Genomic DNA, 23497 nt, shown 5'->3' with positions numbered 1-23497 from the left:
TCTTGCTGACTTCACTCTCTTTTGAGAGTTGTTAATCCAGCTCAAATGTTGCAATTTTGACAAATTTTTCAAAACGCTCATCTTCGTGCTCAACACGCTTTGGAAAGGAGACCTCCAGAACACATTCCAAAAGTAGAAAGATGCTGTGCTACTGTGCAAGTGGACCATTTCGCAGGTGATAACGTTAAAAGCGAATAAATTTTCTTGATAACAGAATTGGTCTCAAGACTTTTTGATACCACGTTGGTACTCTTAAATAAATAAATCATTGATGAGAAGTGGAGAGTTATGCACATGCCACTCTGTGCAAGGAGAAGAGAAACAAAATTAAGTGCAAGAGAAAAGAATTACGGTACGGTAAGGCAAAAAAGGCATATGGATGAAGATATTAAAAATTATAGGGTTTTATGTGCCAAAACCATGATCTGATTATGAGGCACGCCATAGCAGGGGGGTCTACGGAATAATTTGGACCACCTGGGGTTCTTTAACGTGCACCTAAATTTAAGTACACGGGTGTTTTTGCATTTCGCCCCCATCGAAATGCGGCCACCGTGGCTGGGATTGGATTGGGCACCTAGCCCAAGTGGATGAAGATATTATAGAGCTTGTCAATTGAAGGGACAGACAGCCGCCCACAACATGTCAAGATTTTGGTGGATATAAAAAGACCATGATTTATAGTGATAAAAGCATAAAACTGAACATACTGGTCATGGTTTAAATATAAACTATAATTGTAAGTTGACACACGTGTGTCTTGCGATACTCTATGGTGAAACTTTGGTACCAGCTTTGTAGTCCGATATGACCAGTCGTCGTTTACAGTCGAGTTGCTGCAGACTCATGGTAACACCACAAATATATGAATGCGAGTGAGATCTGCACTTCGCTATGGCTTGAAGAATCCCATCTAACCATCTCATGCACTGGCGACCCAGCATTCTCTTACCTTTCACTTTAGCTCGCATTATCATAAGTTCCATTGAGTCGACAGCCCACATGACATGACGAAAATAAGAAACCTCTAGTTTTAGGACCTTTGCTTCACAGGAAGAGTTGGGTTTTATCTCACAGTGACCACAGATTGAGATACATAAGCCGGCTGTCACCATACTTACTGGTTAAAACGACATGCATTATATCTTGTAGGCATTTGCACTTTTTTTTTCTATACATGTTACAGTGTAGGGAAAATTCATGCCTACAAGTGTGCTGCCTTTGTGGCAATGAGTATAATGGCAGCACCATGGCGTCTATTACTGCATGGTGGAACACATACCTAAGTGCTTTTGTATGTGTGTGAGTTCTTTCTGTGGAACCTCGAGTTCTGTGGTCTTCCTGTGAGAAAACCTGGGAACTGGTCTGGAGTACATACACACCTCCATTCTGTAGTGAAACGGGAACTCTGCTCTGTAAGGTGTCGGCACCACCCTTCTTTGCATTTTTGCTCTTCCAGGCATGGTACACTTTAAGCCTCCGGTGGAACTCTTCACGGCATGCTGCCAGGAGCTCCAGATCTAAAAAGATGACACTGCTTGTTGACTTTTGACTATAATACGCCTGTATACTCTGGGTAATATTCAAATCAAGATGAGGATTAAAAATAAGGCACACATAATAGTTATTAATCCCCGATATAGCACAGTAACATGGCATTATTTGGTCTGCTGGAGATTGCAGACAACAAATAGTCAATACTAAGTGGATGCATATATTTGATTATTGAATATGCATAGATATAACTGGCAAAATTATTTGATTATTATTTAAAACCTAACCTCTGATTAGCGAGTAACATAAACAGCTCAACAGTAAACTCCACTGGTACAGCTTCCTAAGGCCCACATATGTGGCCATGTCACAAATTTCAGAAATGACCGTGCCCAATTTCGCTTTACTTTTTGCACTAGTTAGAGCCTGAAACGTGATTTCCTTAAATAAATACATGAAATTCAATGCATCACAAGCAATGGTGCTGATTTGTGAATGCAAAGATGCAGTGTCTTGTACTTACCACAAGATGTGTTGATAACATCCCTCAGCTCAGAATACTTCCACTTTGACAAGTCAAACTTGCCCTCCGATTTGGCCCTCACCTGTGACCTGCCCACCAAAGTTACAAATATTAGACAAGAACCCTATACAAAAACGACAGCTGCACAAAGTAAAAGTTTGCTGATGACGTGTACCTGACTGGCAAAACTGGAGTTCCCACATCTTCAACTACGCCGTTGCTCTCCTGCGCAAGCCGAAGGGCAAGCTCATGGTCACGTGACTCTTGCTCAATTTGTTGGTTCCTGCACGTAGAGAAAGAAGCACATATTTGTGCAACCCAGCTCACAGCTGAAAGCTCTTTGGGCCACAGAAAAAGCAACCAGGAGGTCAATACAAAATGGCTGGACACACCTAATATGTTCATCCTTCTGTTCCAGAAAGAGCTTCTCTTGCAACGCTTGCTGGAAGGAAGATCACAAAGCCATCTTAGACATGTACCAACAAGCTTGTATCAACAGTATATGAACACCAACATAATTCTTGTTAGAGGAGGGGCAAGAACACTTGTGATTAGGCTCCCATCGTGTACTGTTCCCACTGCGCATGACTAGCAAGATGGTATAGTTGGATGAAAATGCCCTTTTTCAGGTGACATTTACGATTTCCATTCAGGACCACACCAGGTACCAGAGCATAGCCTTGCAAGGACATGCTGGCAATTGCTGTTACCACACCCCTCTGCCCTGTGCCATATATTGGGCTGAGCAGTATTGCTAAGAAGCCTCAGGAAGAGGCAGAGCAAGTCCCCTTCAAACATCCGGCCTTGTGGGAACACTAAGCCATGTTAGTGCACAGTGCTGTAATGCATTTTAAGCTGCAAGCCTTTTACTCTGTACAAAACTCCAGGATGTCTGATAGCTAATGCTGCACATGGGTGTGACAGCTCACATCAGGAGCAGAAGACTAGCATTGTATTTGCATGGCAAGTACTGACTGACAATGCTTTGGTGCTCTGCCAAGCACAGGATAGTTACTGCAAGCCTCGCTGCTGCATGCCGCTAACTAGCCACTCAAAGTTATTTCAAGCATGTTTCTTTTTCTTTTTAGAATTTACGAGGTGCCTGTTACGAGCACATGCTCTATATTTATTTTATAAATCGGGCATGTGTTACATTCAGGTGCATGTTACATTTAGATGCACTTTTGTTTTCTTACTTTAATTAAAGCCTGCAAGGACTGGGTGCGCGCTGGATTCGGGGGCGCATTAGAATCGGGTAAATACGGCATCTGTGTACGGTCACACACCATGTTTAGAAAAGCTAACCCACTAGTAAAAAAAAGTGAATAGAATAGATGTAATTAAATACATAACAGACAAAGAAGAGAAGAAAGAAGAAGGCAATAGTGCAGGCAAGATGAGACTGAAAAGCCACGAGTGAATCAGGATCAAGAACAAGGCTTTAAAAGAAACTGAGGCAGGGACCCACCAAAATTGTGGGTTAGCAGAATAATCTGTTTCTTACAGCGCAATGGAAAGGCTATTGCCTAAAGTATCTAGACTTTAGGCGGTCAATTAGAGTGTCTGAAAATTTGTACAATTTTCTGATATGTAAACGCTTTGATTAGCTGTGCACTGATGCTGGCTACAATGACAATGATGGCAACAACATGCCACAGAAACTGAGAAACATGCATATTTGTTGGCAAATAAGCAAGCTTTTATGAAATGTAAAAGGTGCGATGCTGGCACACATTCACAGTATGACACACCCATGTTATTCAGAAATATTCGCATGGCACAGACAGTGACTTGCATGCATCACTAATGCATGACCATGTTATCAGGAAACGTGCGACCACAGCATTTTGTCTGGTTGCATGGAGGCAGCACCAATTTTCCACAAAACCTCCTTGCAGATTGCAAAAGCAGATCTGAACACACAACACCTGTAATGACAGAAAAAGAGAATGACGCATTCCAGATGTTTCTCTTGAATAAGTGTTTCAAAACTTGCTTCATGTTACATGACTGGGTCACATGCAACAATGACCAGGCACCTTGGTAGAACTGTCTCTGAAGAAGTAGCTTCGGGTATTTTCCCCTGAATGTGTGAAGTCTTGAGTGTGAAGCAGCCATTGAACTGCAACAGCTCAAATGGGGTGCACCTCTATGCACCACAGCGAATGAAACAACTGGCATACATAATTTCCTAATTTTTGATTAGACACTGAATCCTTTTCTCATTTCCAAGGTTGCCCACAATGTGTCCTAGAGACACTTGTGTCGTAAAAGGCAATGGCATCATTGCCACTTTTTGCAAGTGAGAGTGAACTCTGTACTACAGGGCACTGCTAATCATATCTCTATTGCATAAGCTAGTGTGAATATTCAATGTTTTCAAATATGTGATCGAAGATAATGTCCTTCGGCTTAGGTGGTGTCCAAAACATGGTGGCCATGTTTGCTATGGTGACCATGGTGGCCAGCACTCAAGGATTGAGAGTGCTTGCAAAGTGCTTACCGCTATTCTGGCATCCTCTTGCTGCTTTGCCTTCTCCTCAGCCTTGCGGGCAGCTTCGATTTGAATTTTTCTGAATAGACAAAAAAATTAATTTCAGTGCCTTAAGTGAGGTGTCAATGATAATGCTGTAACCACCAGTTGCCTGTTAGTAAACTCTTTGTAGTACAGTCAACAACCAATTCTTTGGACATGCCTGATAATTTGGATGCCTTCGTGGCACCACCACGTACCCCATAGAGCCAATGTATAAGGACGTCTAAAATTTCAGACACTGAAATCTTTCGCCGTTCGATGTTTTTTACTTTTTGCTGTGGCTGCAGGTTCAGAGCGGCATTAATCAAATCCACCACCGCTGCCATTTTGATTACCTTGCAGCCTCAAACCAGCACTTTCACATGCCAATCTGTTGGCAGCTGTAGTCAGCCATAACCACCGCTTCAACTGCAACCATTTGTGTTTGGTCACATGGCATCTGGTGCATGGTCATCTTGTGTTGTCGTGTGCTCTGCAGCACTAGGCCTAGCTGCTTCAATGTTTGCTACGAGGCTTCCTGCTGTTCAGTGCTGCGTTTTTCACTGAAAGGATTTGCCACTGTCGGCAATGGTGCTGACTTCACCTTCGTCATCCTCGCCAATGGCTTCGAAGCGCAGAAAGCACAGCAAGAGTCGAAAAAACTATGCATAATGCTTCTGTTTCTTCTTGACTAATTTTACTCTTTCTCTCTTCAAATTGACAGAAATCCTAGACCTCACTAACCTATGGTCACATGGTCACTGCACTTTACTTAACACTTCTACATCCTGTACTATGCTGGGATCGGCAGAGAGTATGAAATCTATTTCATTCCTTGTTTCTCCATTAGGGCTTTTCCAGGTCCACTTCCTGTTGCTGTGCTTCCTGAAGAAGGTATTTGTATTCGGAGCCTATTCCTTCCTGCGAATTCTACCCACATCTCTCCTCTAGTGTTCCTAGAATCGATGCCGTAGTTACTCACCAGCCTGATTTTTCCCCACTTTTGCATTGAAGTCGCCCATGACTACAATATACTGAGTTTGCACCTTTTTCTCATCGATAATTCAATGTCTTCACAAAACTGTTTTATTTCTTCATCATCGTGACTGGAGGTTGGGGCATAGGCTTGTACTATCTTCATTCTATATCTCCTATTTAACTTTATTACGACTGCTACCCTCTCATTAATGCTGTAGAATTCATCAATGTTGCCCGCTATGTCCTTATGGACTAGAAATCCTACCCCAAATTCTTTTATCTGGAAGACCTCAGTAGCAGAGGATGTGGCCATTAGTTAGCACTGTATAAGCCTCACCAGTTCTAACCTCACTAAGGCCAATAATATCCCAGGCAATGCCTGGTAATTCCTCAAATAGCCCTGCTAAGCCTCACTCGAGAGGGTGCGCGTGTTGAACGTTGCCAGGTTCCTTTAGCCTTTAGTGTCCCTTTAAGTGTACTAGGAGGCTTTCAGAGCTATTTCAGAAGTGGACGTGGTAATTTGAGCCCTTGAGGGCAGTAGAAAGCATACATTTGTTTTTTCGAACTGCCCAATTTTTCAGTTCTTGCGGTCCCTAAGGAGCCTGAAAAATCAGACGTTGACTGTAGTCTTTCCCAAGCAATGGTTTACTAATAACCATGCATACACAGCAAAAACGTATGTCACACCAACAAAGAGCAATTTGCACAATCAGTGCCATGGTCATTCATTTATTGGCTCTGTCTGGCTGGCAAAGGCGAAAACGTAGAGACTATACACCTACACCACGGCGCTACGTCACGGAAATGCGGTGGCACTGTCGTCGGAATTTAGTTTCGGATGGTAGGCACTCTGCCGCCGAGCCACCGCCCGTGTCGCGCCTACCACAGCAGCCGCTGGGTTTCGCGGGTGGTTGTGCGGTTCCACCTGTGAGGTCTTTATTCTATGATTTTGCAACGAAGGAAACGCAGTATGTCAACGAGCTGAGTTGTGTCGAAATACACAAGAGGCTAAAGTTTTCACAGGTTTCCTGTTGATGAAAACCGTCGCAAGCAATGGGTCGCCACGGTAAAAAGCGAAAGTTGGATTCTGATACCAGATCATTCATTATGCGCAAAACATTTCGAAACCATTAAGCTTCTCTTATTCTGAGTGGCGTGCATTAGCCAACCTAAATATGATCTTAGGATCGTTATTAGCGTGTCATTACAATTTCTTGCAGCACTGTGGGAAAGCTAGATTAGGATTAGCCTTGAATGTAGGTCGAGCGAGCAGATGCCCCACAAAGCACGTCACATTCAAATTTATTTTAATTGATAACAATTGAGCCACATGGAGTGTAGATATCCTATCCCACGTTCACATACGCAGGCAGCACGGTTACAGCTGCGTTAATTATAGTGTGGATGTCATAAACGCGCCTAAATGTGTCAATAAAATTTTCGAGCGCGAAATAAAATGTACAGTGTTAGTACAGAGTTGGAGCGATTGGACGGCCACGGCCAACAGCTCAGATTGCGCGGGCCTACACAGCTGGCGTTGCTGTACGGCTGGTACCTCGCCGGTCCCACGCCCGAAGCGATCACTTCTATCACGGCTCACGGTGACGTAGAAATCGGTGACAGCTTGTTTTTGACATGAAATAGTTCTTAATAGAAAAAATATCTCAAATTTGCGCGTGTTTCGTAGAGCAGCACCCAGTACTAAACCACTGGCGCGATCGGGAGCAACGATCCGACGGCATTTCGTCTCGCAGATGGAAACCAAGTACCGGCCGTCTCAGCGAGGCGGCTCGGCTGGCTTGCAAGTACTATGTTTCGCTTGCTCTTCGCACGAACGAACGACACCGACAAAACCAATTTATTTAAGCCCACATTAATCGTGTTGTCAAAAATAAGTGCACTATGATGGGCTGCAGGCCAGGTCACAAGCGCTGTCGGCCGTCACTGCGGCGGTCAGCGAGCTAGGCTAACCGCCTCGTTCGGCCATGTCCCGATGGGGGCGAAATGCAAGAACGTGCACTGGGTGCACATTAGAGAACCTCATGTAGTCAAAATTAATCCGGCGCCCCCACTACCGTGTGCTTCATAATGAAATCGTGGTTTTAGCACCCCCCCACCCCCACCCCATTAAAAAAAAAAAAAAAGGGGGGGGGGGAAAGAAAAAAAAAGCGTTATCTGCGCGTGCAGGCGAGGCGGCGAACGTGGGCGGAGCCTACGCGACATCGCTACAGGGCCCAAAATATATTGACAGTGCCTACCTCTGTTTACAAACATGGTGTAGGTCTATAGGTCAAGAACAATTGCCCATCCCAAGTTGGAGCACAAATGGACAATAGTGGGAGGCAGAAAAAAAAAGAGAAAGGAGGAATGAATATCCTTTTGCTATCACGGTGTGAGAGCTGGGTGTGAAAAACATGCAGTTTATGCTCAATGAAACACTGAAGGCAACAGCGCACTTACCCCCCCCCCCCCCCCCCCCCCCCCCGCAGAGCCTCCATCTCCTTCTCAACGCCTGATCAGTGTATGACCTCACCTCTGCCTGTTCTCTTCTTCCTCCCTTTTCAGTCGTTCCTCTTCCTCCTTGCGTTTGCGTGCCCGCTCCATTTCCTCCTGCACACGGCGCATGTGCTCTTGCTCTTCAGCCACCTTCTGCAGCTGGATGCGCTGGTTCAGTGCATTCATCAGCTGTGTTGCTGCCATGATCAGCAAATTCTGCTCCTTCTCCATGTCCTCCGTGCATAGGCTGCCATCCTGCAATTGGCAAACCCATTTGTGTCCAAGAGATGCACCGACTTCTTTCATCAAGTGCTGCCAAGTGAGGTATTTAAGGCGAAAGAAGGCAGTTTTCATGTCGCATAATGAATGCACACGACCTTTACCCAAAAGATGCAAATTTGTTTTTATCGATTTCAGACTTGCATGCACACATGTCATGGGTGAGTAACAGCCCAAACCGGCAGCATAGTATCATTCCAATAAGAAACATCTATCCGATCATTCCATACAAATGTCTAGGGATGGGCGAATATTCGGTATTGTCGAATGTTCAATCAAATAATTCTATATTCGTTATTCGCTTTGATTCGAATTCAGGTATTCAATATTTTCTAATTATTCTGCGCTCTCGAATAGGCAGCCAAAAGCCACGGACGACCGGTACACATCTCGGAGGCTATGCTTCACATAATGGCTGCCATACATCAACCATAAATCTCGAAGGCTATACGTTTTTGCTTTAACAAGCCGGAAATGTGCGACACAAAAGAGCAGAAACGGCGCTAGCATACAACCGAAATGAAGCAGTGGAGTCCGCATCGCCATAGTCATCAGCGGAAATTGTACGTGAATGACAGCAATGACGGAACGCTTCGTGCCTATTTGTGACTGTATTGCGTTTACAGCTGCGCATAACAACGCGTTGTCCGCGGGATTTCATAGTCGCCATCCATGATCGCGTCGATAGCTGCCGCGGTTTCGGCAAAAAGTAGTTTCGTTTTGACTCAATAGACGTCATACTCTGGAGCGCCACCTGCCGGTGCGAAGAGGTAATAATTGAGTAGTGCAAGGTCTGACTCCCTTGCTAAGTTGCCTAAGCAGCTAGCGAGTGCGAAACAACGATTTAACTTAATTTTGGTTCATATTGCGAATGTTTTGCAGATTTAACACCCAAAAAGAGAGCTATGAATTTCTCCGCTAATCAGACGCGCCGCCGAACTGCCATAAAGCGATAAAGTGCTTGTTGGCTCACTCGTCAGAACGATGGCGAGCACGTCGGCAACCGCGACAGCTCCGGGCTCTACGAAGAAACGCCACAATCGATGCTACTGTTGCGTTGTAAATTGCCATGAACGTCATGGCTGTCTCGAGCTAGGGTCACATTCCCACGTACTACGAAGCTCAGCAGTCTCTTACCGTGGCGTGCGCCATGTAACACGGAGTGAGCGGCTAGAGTCAGACTCAAGACACGCACGATAAACATCATAATCCATGCAGCATCGCGCACGTACGCTTTGAAGGCTCAACATTTCGGTTTTAACTAGCAAATGCTAATCCACGTGTGCAAACGACTAAATCACAAAATATTGTTCGCGACCACCTTGCCGCAAAGTCCACCGTGGCAATCGCACCTCGCCGCGAGGCAGCGCGATATGATCTCGTGCGCTCTCGGAACACGGAATCACCGTGAGCGAAAAGGGTACGATCGGACAGCGTCCAGCAATCCCTCCATAGAACCGCGAGATGACGATCGCTGATTGATAACCTGGCGCAGAGCGGCGGAGGTCCGGTTGCCGTGGCTCAGTGACGTCACCCTCGTCGCTCTTGATTGGTTCTTCATCTCGCGGCACTTGCCGCAGAAATAGGAGACCCATTTCGCGTGGCACGCCGTAAAACGCCCGATTCCTGCCGCTTTTTCCTCTATCACTACAGTTGAGCCCGACTATATCGAACCCGTTTATATCAAATTATCCCGTATATCGAACAATTTATAAACACGGTAAATTTACATTGAGAATATATAGCAAAAGTTACTGTTACATCGAACGAAAATAGCAACGACAACCGATATATCAAACTCCATGTGCCTCAAGAGTGCCCCAGCAAGTTGGCTTTCCCTCGCGGTGGCGGGGAAAACTGCCGGCGCCACCCTAGAATAAGTGGTTTAGACCCGACTGTGCACGGGCGAACACCCCCCTGCAAAAAATGAATCTGGCCTGCTCGCAGCGCTTACAGTCAATCAGAGGCTGTCGTGCTTTCTCCGAGGCGCGGAGGCGGTACAAGTGAGCGCCATTTTTTCTTTCTTTATGCTTGTGTGCCTGCTGCTGCCTCTTTTCCTCGAGTCCTCATTCAGCGTGGTCCGTGCTGGTGGTGTTGCCTGTTGGCGCTCTGTGAACTTTCTTGGCGCGCTGTCGTCATGGCTTGTGCAAAGAGGCAGAATTTGCCGTTCGCCGCGAAACTCGAAATCATAAATCGAGTCGAGCGTTGCAGACGTCGTGCTGTCCACGAGCCAAAGCGACAGCAATAAGGAAATTTACGATGGCCTGTTGCCTACATCCTCCGAAGTGATTAGTGCACTTGCGCTGGTCCGGCGCTATTGCGTGAATATAGAAGGTTGCGGCCTCAGCTGCTCCCGACTCGTTGGACAACATGGAGGCGTGCGTGCTGTCGCAGGCAGCGAAGTCGTTGAAACAGAAGAAAATCCAGGACTATTTTGTTCCAAAGTAGGGCACGCAATTAAGCCACCATATTAATAAAGTACTTTTCTTATTGGTATGTGCTTTTGCGTCATCAAATCCTACAGCGGGCCTATATTGAATTATGCCATATATCGAACTAATAAACGTTTTTTGGCGAGTTCGATATAGCCGGGTTCGACTGTAATTCGAAGTGCGTGACGCCGAACTTGCCACCGCTACGCGGTGATAAAAAAAAAAGGGAACCCACAATAAGTTATGACGATAGTGCTGACTGAAAAAATGAAAGAAAACAGAAAAGTGCTGTCCCCTGGAGTGTTTTGTCAGCCAAGGAAGAGCAGGCATGGCCTCTGAGACGAGAGGATGGCGCATGCTAGCAATAGAAGGTTTGTTTGATTCAGAAAAGGTGTACGGCACCACAAATGAAAAGCTGCAGGGGGTGCCAGTTATGATGTGCTAGGCTGCACCCACTCAGTGAAAGGTTCAAGGGTGCACTGCACCGCCGTGGCACCTGCACCCCGTGCAATGGAGTGCAGGGGTGCAGGGTGCACCGCCGCACCTCGGGCAATTGAAGGCCTAGGTGCACTGCACCCTTAATAGGTGCAGAAGGTGCAGAGAACCTTGGGCTGAATTGAATAAACCTAGAGAGTGTGTGCCATCCTCTAGTCTCGGAGGCCATAGAGTAGGCCACTGGAAGCCAAGCCTGACCAACCCAGCGGAAAATCCAACATGTCAGCCTCCAAGATCGGGTAGGTGGCATTTGTGGAATGTATTTTTTTTTTCTTTGGGGGGGGGACTAGTCAAGCTGTCTGTTTCAGCTTTTTTTCCCTTACCTCCCCCATCACGTTGATGGAAAAAAATAAAGGTTATTATTATTATTATTATAGAATGAGCGATTTGATTTGGAAAATCGAGCTTTGGGGCCTAAATTCGTCCGAAAAATCGGTTGCAAAATTGCATTAGCTCTATGGGAGCCCCGCCAGTGCATTTATGAAGTCCAGAATATCCATCAAGTACGAAAAATCTGTCGTCTACTTTAATAGAGGCACTCAGTGTCGTGCACCTATTTTTCAGCTTCAAGGAAGGTGAATATGAAGCTATGCGTCACATTCGCACTTTGGAAGACAAACTGATGAACATCGGTTTCAAAGAAAAGAAGCAAAAAGTGATCACAGATTATTTTGGTCAATAAATATTGTGCGTTACAAGCACAGTGGGTACAACCCAGTCTCAATTCTGGCTTCTTTTTTTATGACTTTCGTTAGTTCAATGTCGGTTTAATTCGAACTCATTAACGTCCCTGTGAAATTCAAATTAACGAGCTTTTACTATATTGAGAACCTCAATATAACGAAGTATTTCAATATATCAACGATCTCGATGGTCTAAATAAATGTTTTTCTTTCTCTCTCTCAATATATTGAAATTTCCCTGGTGCCACGAAGGAATACCAAGACAATAAGTGGAAAGTTCCATGGACGCAGATGGTCAAATGGTTGAGTTACAAGCAGCTGCTTGTGAACGCACCTCTCAAAGCTACTGCCGAGGAATCATGCGTCATGTTCTGTATGAAGTTCAAGTGTGATAAGATCCAATCGCGCCCCGCACGCACGCAGTATGCTTTGGGTGTGGGTGAAAGTTTGCAAAAGTGAGCCGAGAAGGATGTTGGCTTGATGAGTGCCGTCTTTCTGTGCAGGGAAGGAGAATAAAGGGGGGGAGGGGAGCGAGCTTGTGGTAACGTGATAAAGCGTGCGCGGGGGGAGGGGGGGGGGGAGAGGAAGGGGGGATGGGATGGATAGAAGCCTTGTAGCACTCACAGACTACTGGGTGAGGTCTGAGTGCGCTGTTGTGCTAACAGTGCGGCCGATAAAGGCACGCCAAGTTCCGTTTGCCGATGTGGCTGCGATAGAATTTGTTATTGCTGATATCTGCACTTGCAGCTCGCGTTTTGTATTCCTTTTACACATTCTTTAGACCTTTGCACATTCAACAAACTTTTAAGCACAGCCATCTGCGTCAAATTTACCAAAGCAGTGCATTTGTTTACAGCGACATCTGCAGCCACAGATTGTTGTTAGTTTCAAATACAGTCAAACCTTGATATAACGAACCTTAATTTAATGAAATTCGCGATGTAACAAACTATTTTCATTTCCTGATCTTAGTTCCATTGAAAACCGTGTATTTTTTTTGCGATATAACAAAGTAATTTTGTGACAGGGTTTCGATTTAACAAAGCTTTCGGCCATTTCAAGCATGTACTTGGCGTCTGTATGGCTAGTAAATCTAGCAAAGAACTATAAAAATGTTGGCCGAGGTCAAAGTTATTCCAAGCGTCCGTCCGCATAAAAAGTTTGAGTGGCAAAAATGCCGTCAAAGGGCACGCGCACCGAGACGCGGTAGGCGGGAAACGCTGCTGCTCCATTTATCGCATTGGTAAACAAGTTGCAGAGACAGCATGCAGCAGCTCGCAGCGTTCGGAGAAACATGAGAGCTGCCTATTCCTTCTGCACAAGGGGGGTGGGGAGGGAGTGAACGCGCGGCAACCTATCAAGCATGCGCTAGGGGACGGGGCAGAAACGTGGGCGTCTTCTCGTCGCGCACAACCATATGCGGGCCACGTGCCCTGAGGTAATCTCTCTGCGGCAAGTGCAAAGGCTGAGCCGAAATGGTTCGTGCGTTGGTGCGCATTGGGTTCCCGCGCGTCTAGTGTTGGCGGTTGCGTAGTCCCAAGTTTAAGGTTCTCAAGTGTGCATCTAAATACTTTCTCTTGCTCATCGACGGCTGGGAAGATACGGTCTCCGTCTAGCGTCTGAAACCTGCCTACTTTGACTCTGACGCTCTAGCCACTTCTGCTGTCATATTCTCTCGCGGCCAGGTCAGTCCTACTAGCCACGTGCGTTTCGCACCACCCCCATCTGCTCTTTGCCATTTGTCTTGCTCTCACGGCTTCCTCGTTAGAAGGGGGGCCCTGTAGCGCGATACTACGTGCCACAGTGATCCGACCAAAAAGACGACGACGACGCCCAGCACACTGACGGTGCGCGAGCAGTGGAATTGGCCGGTGCAAGATCAAAGGCCAGCAGTGCTTGGTCCCGCTCCCGCCTAATTAAGCAAACCCTGTCAAAATATAATTTGTGGAAACCAGGCACCAACGTCTGCTTGGCACCTGGTTTATGTGAAGTGCCTTGAGTTTATGTGAAGTCAGGCACGCATTGCCACCGTCAGCAAGAGTGGGCTCACGCCGCAAGAAGACTCTCAGCAATGGGATGTTTATGAAGTGTTGCGCCAGTGTAATGCAGTTTTTCGATAGATTTGCTAGCAATTAATGAAAGGTGGCTACTACATGGTTCACGGCGCAGTCCGGATGAAGCCCTGGCTGCTTTCCATTTAAAACGTGGAGTTGCAGCCATATGCTACGCATATTTTCGGCACTGCACCGATGTAGAGCTACTGGTGGAGTGGCAACCTGGCACTATGCAGCATCGCATGTCTATGCGTGTTTTTTTTCTTTTTTTTCGGTGGACCTGCCTCCGAGATTGGGCTGCGCGTGAATCTTCCAAAACGTTTTGCGACCAATCTCTGCTAGGGCAGGGTGCCTGTGCCGTCGTGCTGTGAAAAAGGCAGATTATGTTTCTTTCAATCTTGAAAATAGACACTGCATCACGAGAATTGCCTAAAAATTAAGTTTTTACTATTTTTTACCAACTGCACGATGTTGTGTGCTGACCATACAGAAATTACAAAGTAAAACTGATCTGCAACATCGTGGATGTGATCTAAAGCGTACACTTACATTTTGTGGTGATAGCCACAGCACAGGCTTCATTTAGAGAGGACCGAAACATACTTTCAAAAGCCAAGTAGCAGGAGTGGAATGCATTTCAGGCAATGCACACATCCGCACTTTTTGCCAGCACGCTTTATCGGCCAGCCACAAGTGCAATGGCTTCTACTATGTTTACAAAGTTGCAGCGTGTCTACACACTGAACAAAGTGGCTTGGTTAAAATTGTCACCTTAGGCCTTCCCTAGCGCTCGGACAGTCATGAATTACCGGTGATCACTTTCCTAGGTTAAAGTCACCGGTCAGTATTTTGTGTCCGGTTGTTTCACACAGCCCAAGTGAATATCCTTTGATGCTTACAAAAAACAAGCAGTATTTGCAAAACTGCTATGCAAGTCCATCATCCCACAGCCTGGTTGCATGTTGGCAATTGCATGTTGGCAATAAACATAGTATGGTGTTTTCATCAGAAAATAGACAACCAACATACCTTGATCCGTTTCATGGTGCCAGTGATCTTAGCTTCCAAGGCCTGGATCTCTGCTCTGCTTTGCTGACCATCTTTCTTGAGCTGAGCTGCAAGGCTCGACATCTGCAGCACCTGCTGGAAGAGGGCTCTAAGCTTCATCATGCACCGGTACCTGCAGATGGTGTGAACATAAAGGTGGTGGTGTTCATACCAGACCAACAAAACAACACCTGTAGCAGCACTAGAAATTATTTCCTAGTGATCCTAAATAGGGTTGTATATTGAGTCACCAAGTACATTGGCCAGAAGAGCCAACAAAGCCTGGCAGCTCCAGGATGCAGAAATCAGATCAAATTAATTTGTGGGTTTTAATGTCCCAAAGCAACTCACGGGCGGGGCTCTGGATGTAGTGCGGGGCTCTGGATCAATTTCAACCACCTGGGGTTCTTTGACTTGCACTTATATTTATGTACTGTGGGGTCTGAAGTCCTCTTAGAAGGAAAAGCAGCAACAAAAAGTAGTGAAAATCCAAAAAGGGCATTTATTGCTTCTTCTGTACAAAAATACCGGCTACTAATACCAATACCAGCCAATAGAACATTCTGAACTCTGCCTAAGAAATGTCAATTAAGAACAAGTCTTCACCATACATAGCTGGAGTGTTATGGGGACGCTCGGCTCTTACATGTCCCCTGATGTTGTTTTCCCTGCATGGCTATTTAAGGAAACAGATGGGTCGCTGTCACTACAGACTATACGATGCGATTCGCAATCACCCGTGCTTTTACCACCAGCTGCACAACCGACGTTGCCGGACTTCTTACTATACACAACATAATTCTCCAGCATGGGGCACCTCGGCAAATCCTAACCAACCGGGGCAGACAGTTTCTTTCGAAGGTGATTGAGGACATTCTACGGTCCTGCTCGATGCAACACAAGCTGACCCTGGCATACCATCCACAGACCAACGGCTTAACGGATCGACTGAACCGAACAATTACCGACATGCTGGCAATGTATGCGTCCGCCGACCACCAGGATTGGGACGCTACATTGCCTTTTGTGACATTGGCGTATAACACGTCAAGACATGAGACTGCTGGTTGCTCGCCTTTCTTTGTCTTATTCGGCCGAAATCCTACATAGCCCATGGACACGTTGGTGCCTTGTTCCGTGTGTCCACCTATCGAGTACGCTTGAGAGGCCATTGCCCATGCTGACTATGCACATCAAGTTGTCCACGCTCGCTTCAGCGAGTTGCAGGTCCACCAGCAATCTCGGTACAATAGCCATCACAGGACTACCTGCTTTGCTCCTGGCACCCTTGTCCTCCTCTGGTCCCCAGCGCGCCGTGTCGGCCTTTCTGAAAAGCTGCTGTTCCCGTACACCAGCCCATATCGAGTGTGCCGCCATGTGATCGACGTAATGTATGAAATTGCTTCATTGTCTTTGTCCCCATCGGTTCAACTCCGCACCGACATTGTGCATGTCGTCCGCCTATCATGTCCCAGACACCGATTAACCCTGTGTGCAGTGAACCTTTTCCATGCTGTCGTATTTCGACTGCACTGAGTTGGTGCTTTCGCCGCCGGAGGGTAATGTTACGAGCCACCTATCCTGCAGATGAAGAGGACGTTTCGTTTCCAAACGCTAGCGCATACTCACTAAGACGTTGCATAGCAGACGACAAAGAGGACAACCTGTGCCCCGGCCCGCCATCTTTTTTGTGGTGCCACTCGTTGTCACTGTGTAAATATTGTAGAGAAAACCTTTTTGACATCTCCCCGTAATAATATATATAATATATATAAATATACACAGGATGCTCATTTTTAAGCTTTACGGAATTTTTAGAAATTGCCTGTGGCAGGTAGCATAATTCTTATCAATGAGCTGGGTCATTCGATGAGGCGGACATTAGTAGCACGAGAAATCGAAGCACATATTCAACTAATTGACAAAAAATCACTAATTAACTTCTTAGTTAATTACTTTACGACACATATTGCAATTTACGAATTGTAGCCGATGAGCTTGTCAGGCATGTCCACTTGGAATTAATTTCCAGAATGACACCAGTGTGGAGATATGCGCCATCAAACTCGCCGTAAAAATGCACTGTTGTTCCACTTACTGTTTTACCAAAATGTTGTTTTTACATTGAAGCACGAAAGTAAATAGAACGCCCATGTATTTCTTCTCATGCTTTGGGAAATAATATCATGAAACTGGTTCCATCCTGGAAATTCATTTCAAGTGGATGTGTTTTGCAAACTCTGACACTCAAGACCTCGAAAGTAACCAGAAAAGAGCACATGGCGTCAGCTAGGTGGCTTGCCGCAAATAGAGACTACTTGATAGTCCACAGTTCAGTAAGTTACGAAGGGGTGACCAGCGCTCGGTCGGCATGCCTTTGGTTACTGTCATTGTGGTTGCAGTAGACAAGTAACGTCCGCAATACGTATTCCTACCTCCCCGCGCCAAAACTTGTGGTCATGGTATTGTAGTCATCACGCGATGCATATTATTATTTGATCACACTCGGGAATTGTTGAGGCAAACAGCCTGAAGCAGGGCTGCTTCCTGTTTAGAAGCCTTTGTGAAAATTACGGCATTCGCAGTTCGCAGTAAAATAAGGGCCAGTAGCTCCGAAAGAAAGTGTCGCGTCTCCTGACACCCATTTATTCTGAAAATTGCCAAGACATTAGGACGGGCTCTCCGCAGTAAGCAGCATGTGTTACGACAGGGTAGGTGACCCTCAGCTAGGCTACTTACTAGCTACGGCCCGACTGGTGTTGAGCCGTCGGGCAGTGACGTGTCATTCTCTCTATGTCCGTAATGATCCGCCAACTTCGTTCTTGACGCCTTTTATGCGTGTCCCCCCTCCTCCTCGTATCCATCACTCCACTCCCCTTCTTAAAATTCTTTTCTGTTAGTCATTGTGGCACTCTTCAACATTCACCGAGCCGGGCCGTTGAACAGCCCCTAACATTCCTATACAGTAGAACCCCGCTGTTACGTTTTTCACGGGACCGTAAAAAAAAAAAAAAAAAGCGTAAGAGCCAGGAAATGCAAGTGCTGGGAAACAGAAAAAATTTAGAAATGGGAGTAGTGTAGAACTGTACACAATATTATTTAAATTCTTACGTGTGAAAAAAAAGTAGTTTCGCCCGACAGCCACAGTATCGATTGCGATAGGCTGTACAAAGTAAGAATAGTAGTTTTATCGTCTGTATAAACTTGTAAACATTCGCTTATTAACTAATTAACAAGCATGGTGTCAGCGCCCACAGGCAAACATGAACACATCACACTCGATGAGTGCGGACACGCACTGTCAAACGCTGGCGTGAGGAATTTAAGCGCTGCTGCAGAAGCGAGCGAAGTGAACTTCGTGCTGTTGTCTATCACTTCAACGCAAACTGAGCGCTGAGAACACACAGCATGCACAAAGCTACGAGCCGCCGACGCACCTACACTGCAAAGACTCTGCCCCCACGGAGATCGCGTTCAAGATATGGCCTGCGCGCCGCCGCGCAGCATGATGCCAGAGCACAACGCTGCCCAATATCCCTCCCCCCTCGCTCCCTCGCCGGTGCCTTGAGCGCAACGGAAGAAGGCGCGCTTCCTCCCTGCTTTTCTTTCTGTCGCACGCGAGATTTAGACGCGGTTGTCGGCTCCCCTCGCAAGCTTTCACTCGCACATACAGCATACGGCGTGCAGTGACGGCGTTATCGCCCTTGGACTTTATACGAAACATCTATGACCCAAAACCAATTTTAGGGCCGCAACGCGTCATAGACATCATCTTTAAATAGCAAATGCGGATCTCAAGGGCCATACTTTTGCTGGCGGAAACCGAAAATATGTAATAAGTGTCGCCCCCGGCACTTTGGGCGGCCAATGCCATCGTCAAGCAACCAAGCCAAGCGACATGAAAAGTAAAAATGGCCGCTCGGGCCGGCGCGGGATGGCAGTTCGCAATGTATGATGTGCGAACGGTCCCACCGTTGCGACGTAACAGCGGGGTTACCAATGCATTGGGTTCCATGGGAGCTGTGCCGGGACCGGCCGAAAACAACGTAACAGCCGGGAAAACACAGCACGCAGGAACGTAACAGCAGGGTTCTACTGTATTTGTTTGTGCGTGGACTTCGAAGCCATTCACCTACCTGTCCTCCGACCTGTTTGTTGTGGAGGTTTCATTGCCTCCCTGGCCCAGCACCCCCGTCCTTGGTATATTTTGCCCTAAGCATATCAGCGTTCTGTAGGTCTTTCCTTCTTATCCCGTTTTTTGGACTGTTTTCATTTTTCACAGCATGTACAAACTAGCCTAACAGCAAGCTCTTCTCAAGTTTTAACTGTTAACATAATGAAAGTCAGAGACAAGAAAAATAAAAAGAAAGGAAGGAAAACAAAGAAGAAAAGAAGGGGGAGGGGGTGCTTATTATGTATTTCTATAGACAAGCAAGTCGCAATATTTTCAGAGTGCTTTTCTTCTGTGCAGCGTAGTAGTACCAGAAATGAGAAGCTCTTCGACGACATGAAGGCGTGGTGGGGAGCAAAAAATGCGCCAAGTTTCATGCACGTGCTCGTCCCATCTTTATCTGTGTGTGGAATTTGTAGCACTGGTTCCCCCTCAGCAGTTCTGGTTATCACAATCCGTAATGAGCTAGAGGTGCGCCATGAGTGGGGCCGCAATGTACTGTGCTGGAAGAGGGTATCGCCCCTATGACATCCCTCACCCATTCAGACTGCCACTAGCTCTCGCCTTGCTTTAACCTTCAAGCTTTCCCTTTTATTCACGTCGCTCTTTTGATGCCCACCTCTTGAAAACTTTCTGTTCCGTGAGAAAAGGGGAAGTGGGGGGGGGGGGGGGTCGTAAGAAAATTTGGGGGATAATGCCAATGACTGCTAGGACCCACTCTCCTATTACACTCTAGCACTGATCGGAAACAGTCAGTTGTCTGTTCACAGCAATCGCATTGACTCACCCAACTGCAGGCATGATCGGTTCTGTACACTGTGTGCAGAGTCGGCGTGCAATGTCTAAACAGCGCATCACTGACACATCGTCATTGTGGAGAATACTGCTTGTGCTCATGGCACCTACTATGTTCAGGGACAGCAGCGTATTGGTTGTGCTGTCCGATACACGTGTTGCAGCTGAATTGTACTGTATCTTTACTGACTGCTGTTGCTCCTGCAGCTCGATTGGGGCGTCACGGAAGTTTTCTAGGCAAAGTGCAGATGGCGACAACTCAGTACAGTAACACGGAACATGGACTTTGTTTCGCAGTGCTTGGCTAATAATAGGCGATGTCGCAAATTTGTGTAATTGTAGGTTCTTTGTATAGGTTTTAGGTGGCACTTCTGTTTGTTTACGAGCCAGTTTTTGTGAGCACTCTGAAAAAACCCAGGACAGAAACAAATACAGTGGAACCTCGTCGATACGATCTTCGTGGGAACCAGAAAATAAAACGTATCATCCAATGCGAGCCCCAAAACGTAAGAAAACAGGCTTACTTAGTGACAAACTCGCTAGCAAAGCTTCTTGTGACGTTAAGTAATACTGCTCCGCATAACACATGTGTTATGCAGAGCAGCATCACGACACCACACGAACTGCCGCCAACACACTTATTGAGCAATTTCAAAACAGCTCGCCAGTTTTCGCTGACCTTCCTTTTTTTTTTTCGAAGTCCGTAAACAAGTTATCTTGAAAGATAACAAGTTCCTTGACAAAGCTACGGAGGTCACGGCACCATGTGGCTACGAATTCCGAAACAAAGGAACACCACAGAGACCATGACACAATGAGTGATACGACTGGCGGACGAGGGTAGGCGCTTCATTCAGCCATGTGATCGCATGAAAATATCGCCTGAAAAGCCAACCAAAACAAGCGCGAGCGAAAGCTGACGCGAGCAGATGATACTATGAGTGCGAAAATAGCGGTCGGGCGCATCCGCATGACACCAGTTTCCCGTGCCACGACCGGTCTGGAGGCACACTAGGGGACCATACGAGTGCTCCCTGCCTTCGTTAAAGAGCGAGCGTGCGCCTCCAGACCGGCTGTGCCCGCGGGTGATCAGCGAAGGGGGCAGCTCTCATTGGTCTGCTTCCCTCGCGGCTCGTTTGCCGCTGGGGCGTGCGGCAATTTAAATTGGTCCGGGACTGATCCATTTCACGGCACGAGAAACCTGCTTCGCGGTAGCTTTTGTGGCGCGCGTTATGCTGCCGCCGGCGCGCAGCAGGCGTTTTACCCAGGGTGCCTTGATGCCAGCACCGGCAGACATCGAGGCACCCTAGTTTTACCGCTAGTGTCGCCAGCCCTTAACACGTTGTTTGTGGGTCGTTGAAATGCAATTTTATCTAGTACACTTGAATATAAAGCTATGAATTTCAGAAACACCAGTTTGCAGTCATATCATCCAATTTCAGGTGAAAATGCGAGCGTATCAACCACATGAAAATACATTGCTCTTATGAGCCGTTGCCCGGGGGAAAAAAAAAAAAAAAAAAGAGAAAAAAACGTATCATCTCGAAAAACATACTACGCAGAATCGTATCAACGAGGTTCCACTGTATTGTTATGGAATGCCAAAAAAAGAGTTTTTTGACATCCGCTTGTACAAGCTAGATTTTGATTGACAATGTTGGCTTTCTTTGAGTGGTCTACTTACTAATTATGGATATAACAAACAAGCTTGTTATAATACGTATCTATACATATATAAGTCACCTTGACTATAAAAGGTACATACTGCGGATCTATAAAAAAGCATGTATAGAGCAAGAAAATGGGAGGAAAGGAAGACCGTGGATGAGTATACTTGCCTTGGCCGGTACTTTCGTTTCACCAAATGCATCTTCACCGTCTTCTGAATCACCACAAGGTTCTCACGTCGAAAGATGATCTTATTCTTGACTGGAATATGAAAACAAAGGTCTTGATAGCTTTAATAATTGCTTTAGGCCTGTGAAATGCCAATGTGTTATATCATTCTGGAAGCCGATATTTAATCTAATTGAACACTACTGCTCATTTGCGTGACATTTATTTGTTCAAGAATTCTCACGTGAGTTTTGTCTACATACAGTGAACCTAAAAGATTGTAAGGTCTAAGTAGGCACATTGCTAAAGGAATAGCAAAATATAATGATTTAACTTCACAGGGCATACTTGAAGCTGAAAACAACAATTCAGAAAAGTAATTTGTCAAAAACAAAAAACAGACGGAGATACCTGCAGGCTGCTTTGCAACAGTGCTCCGGCAGATCTTTTGTTATCCAGTAAAAAATAGTGGCTAGCCTTTGTGATTAATTGTGCAATAGATGGGCTCAATTACAACTACTGATCTCAGTGTCCAGGCATTCACAATATTTTGAATCAGAGGGATAGTCTGATGAATTTAAACAGGCTTAAAAAGTGAAAACATGCAAAGTGTGCTTTACTAAACTCGAATGAAGTGAGGTGTAGACATGAACTTTAATGCCTCGCCTTTTTGTATTTGGAGCCAGAATACTGTCTCATATTTTCACATTCTTTTAGCCCACTAGACTTCCCAGAACTGCTTTGCAATTTAGACTGACACTTATCTGCAAGCTCACACAGTGAACTAAGTTACTTATTTTGTCCGAGTATGTCAGCAGGTTGATGCTCTGCTGGATTTCATATTCAAGAACGACACTGCGATGATTGTTGTAATATGTTTTGTACTTCTTAAACAAAGATAAATGATATGGTATTGAAATTTCAGAATGCTAACAGGCAGACCAGCTGATTCCACCTATATTTAGAATGCAAAACTGCCTATATGTTTTGAATGTGAACAGTAGTTATCTGCTAGGCTGCATGTGTATTCCTGCAATGATCACCACCTGTGATGTCGCACCAATGCTCGTGACATAAGAGGTGTACCCATCAGAGTCAAGGAAATTTTATGGGCTCATGGAACAATTAACCAAAGGAGGGAAAATGCTATTACACTGCTTGAGCCTGCATTCTTCCTGTGAACAAAACGGGTGGCTTTTTGCAAGAAGGCTGACCTCTGCACTACTCTGCTCTCTTGAACAGTGAACAGAAACCACACATGGTAACTTGTGCCAAGCCCCCCCCCCCCCCCCCCCCCCCCAAAAAAAAAAAAAAAAAAAAAAAAAAAAAAAAAAAAAGAAACACAGGAGTGTGGTGCATGCAATTGCTGAGAACAGTAGTCTTTACTGCTCTTGGGCAATGCACAAGTAATTTCATTGATGACTACGAGTATCTTCCTTGGTTTGTAACAGCTGAACTTTTTTTTTTTGCAATATGTGTAATCAAATGATTGACAACTATTATTTTGCTAATTCTAGAACCATAAAATTAAAGGGATGCTAAATAAGGATATGAAATTAACCACTTATTGCTGGTAAGTGCGTGTGTGTGTGTGTGTGTGTGTGTGTGTGTGTGTGTGTGCACACATGGGTGTTGCCTAGAAAAAAATGTTTAAGGTTAGGACCTCCAGCATTAGTTTTGCACCACCCCAGGATGAAAT

The 23497-nt window shown here is 45.8% G+C and overlaps 1 protein-coding gene across 1 annotated transcript in view; it reads right to left on the bottom strand.

The window, feature by feature from the left end:
* LOC119460561 (unconventional myosin-VI-like) overlaps positions 1 to 23497 on the bottom strand; it is a 119784-nt gene that overhangs the window by 13244 nt on the left and 83043 nt on the right. The window contains exons 18-25 of the mRNA XM_037721495.2: positions 21801 to 21891; positions 14979 to 15129; positions 8044 to 8261; positions 4521 to 4590; positions 2410 to 2459; positions 2193 to 2300; positions 2018 to 2106; positions 1383 to 1520 (exon numbers count right to left, since the gene is read on the bottom strand). Coding sequence (XP_037577423.1) covers positions 1383 to 1520; positions 2018 to 2106; positions 2193 to 2300; positions 2410 to 2459; positions 4521 to 4590; positions 8044 to 8261; positions 14979 to 15129; positions 21801 to 21891 — 915 coding nt within the window. The remainder of the gene's footprint in view (positions 1 to 1382; positions 1521 to 2017; positions 2107 to 2192; positions 2301 to 2409; positions 2460 to 4520; positions 4591 to 8043; positions 8262 to 14978; positions 15130 to 21800; positions 21892 to 23497) is intronic.

The sequence above is a fragment of the Dermacentor silvarum genome, chromosome 8 (assembly GCF_013339745.2).
Source record: "Dermacentor silvarum isolate Dsil-2018 chromosome 8, BIME_Dsil_1.4, whole genome shotgun sequence".
NCBI lineage: Eukaryota > Metazoa > Arthropoda > Arachnida > Ixodida > Ixodidae > Dermacentor > Dermacentor silvarum.
The sequence above is the reverse complement of the archived record's forward strand: the minus strand, read 5'-3'. Positions and strand labels throughout refer to the sequence as shown.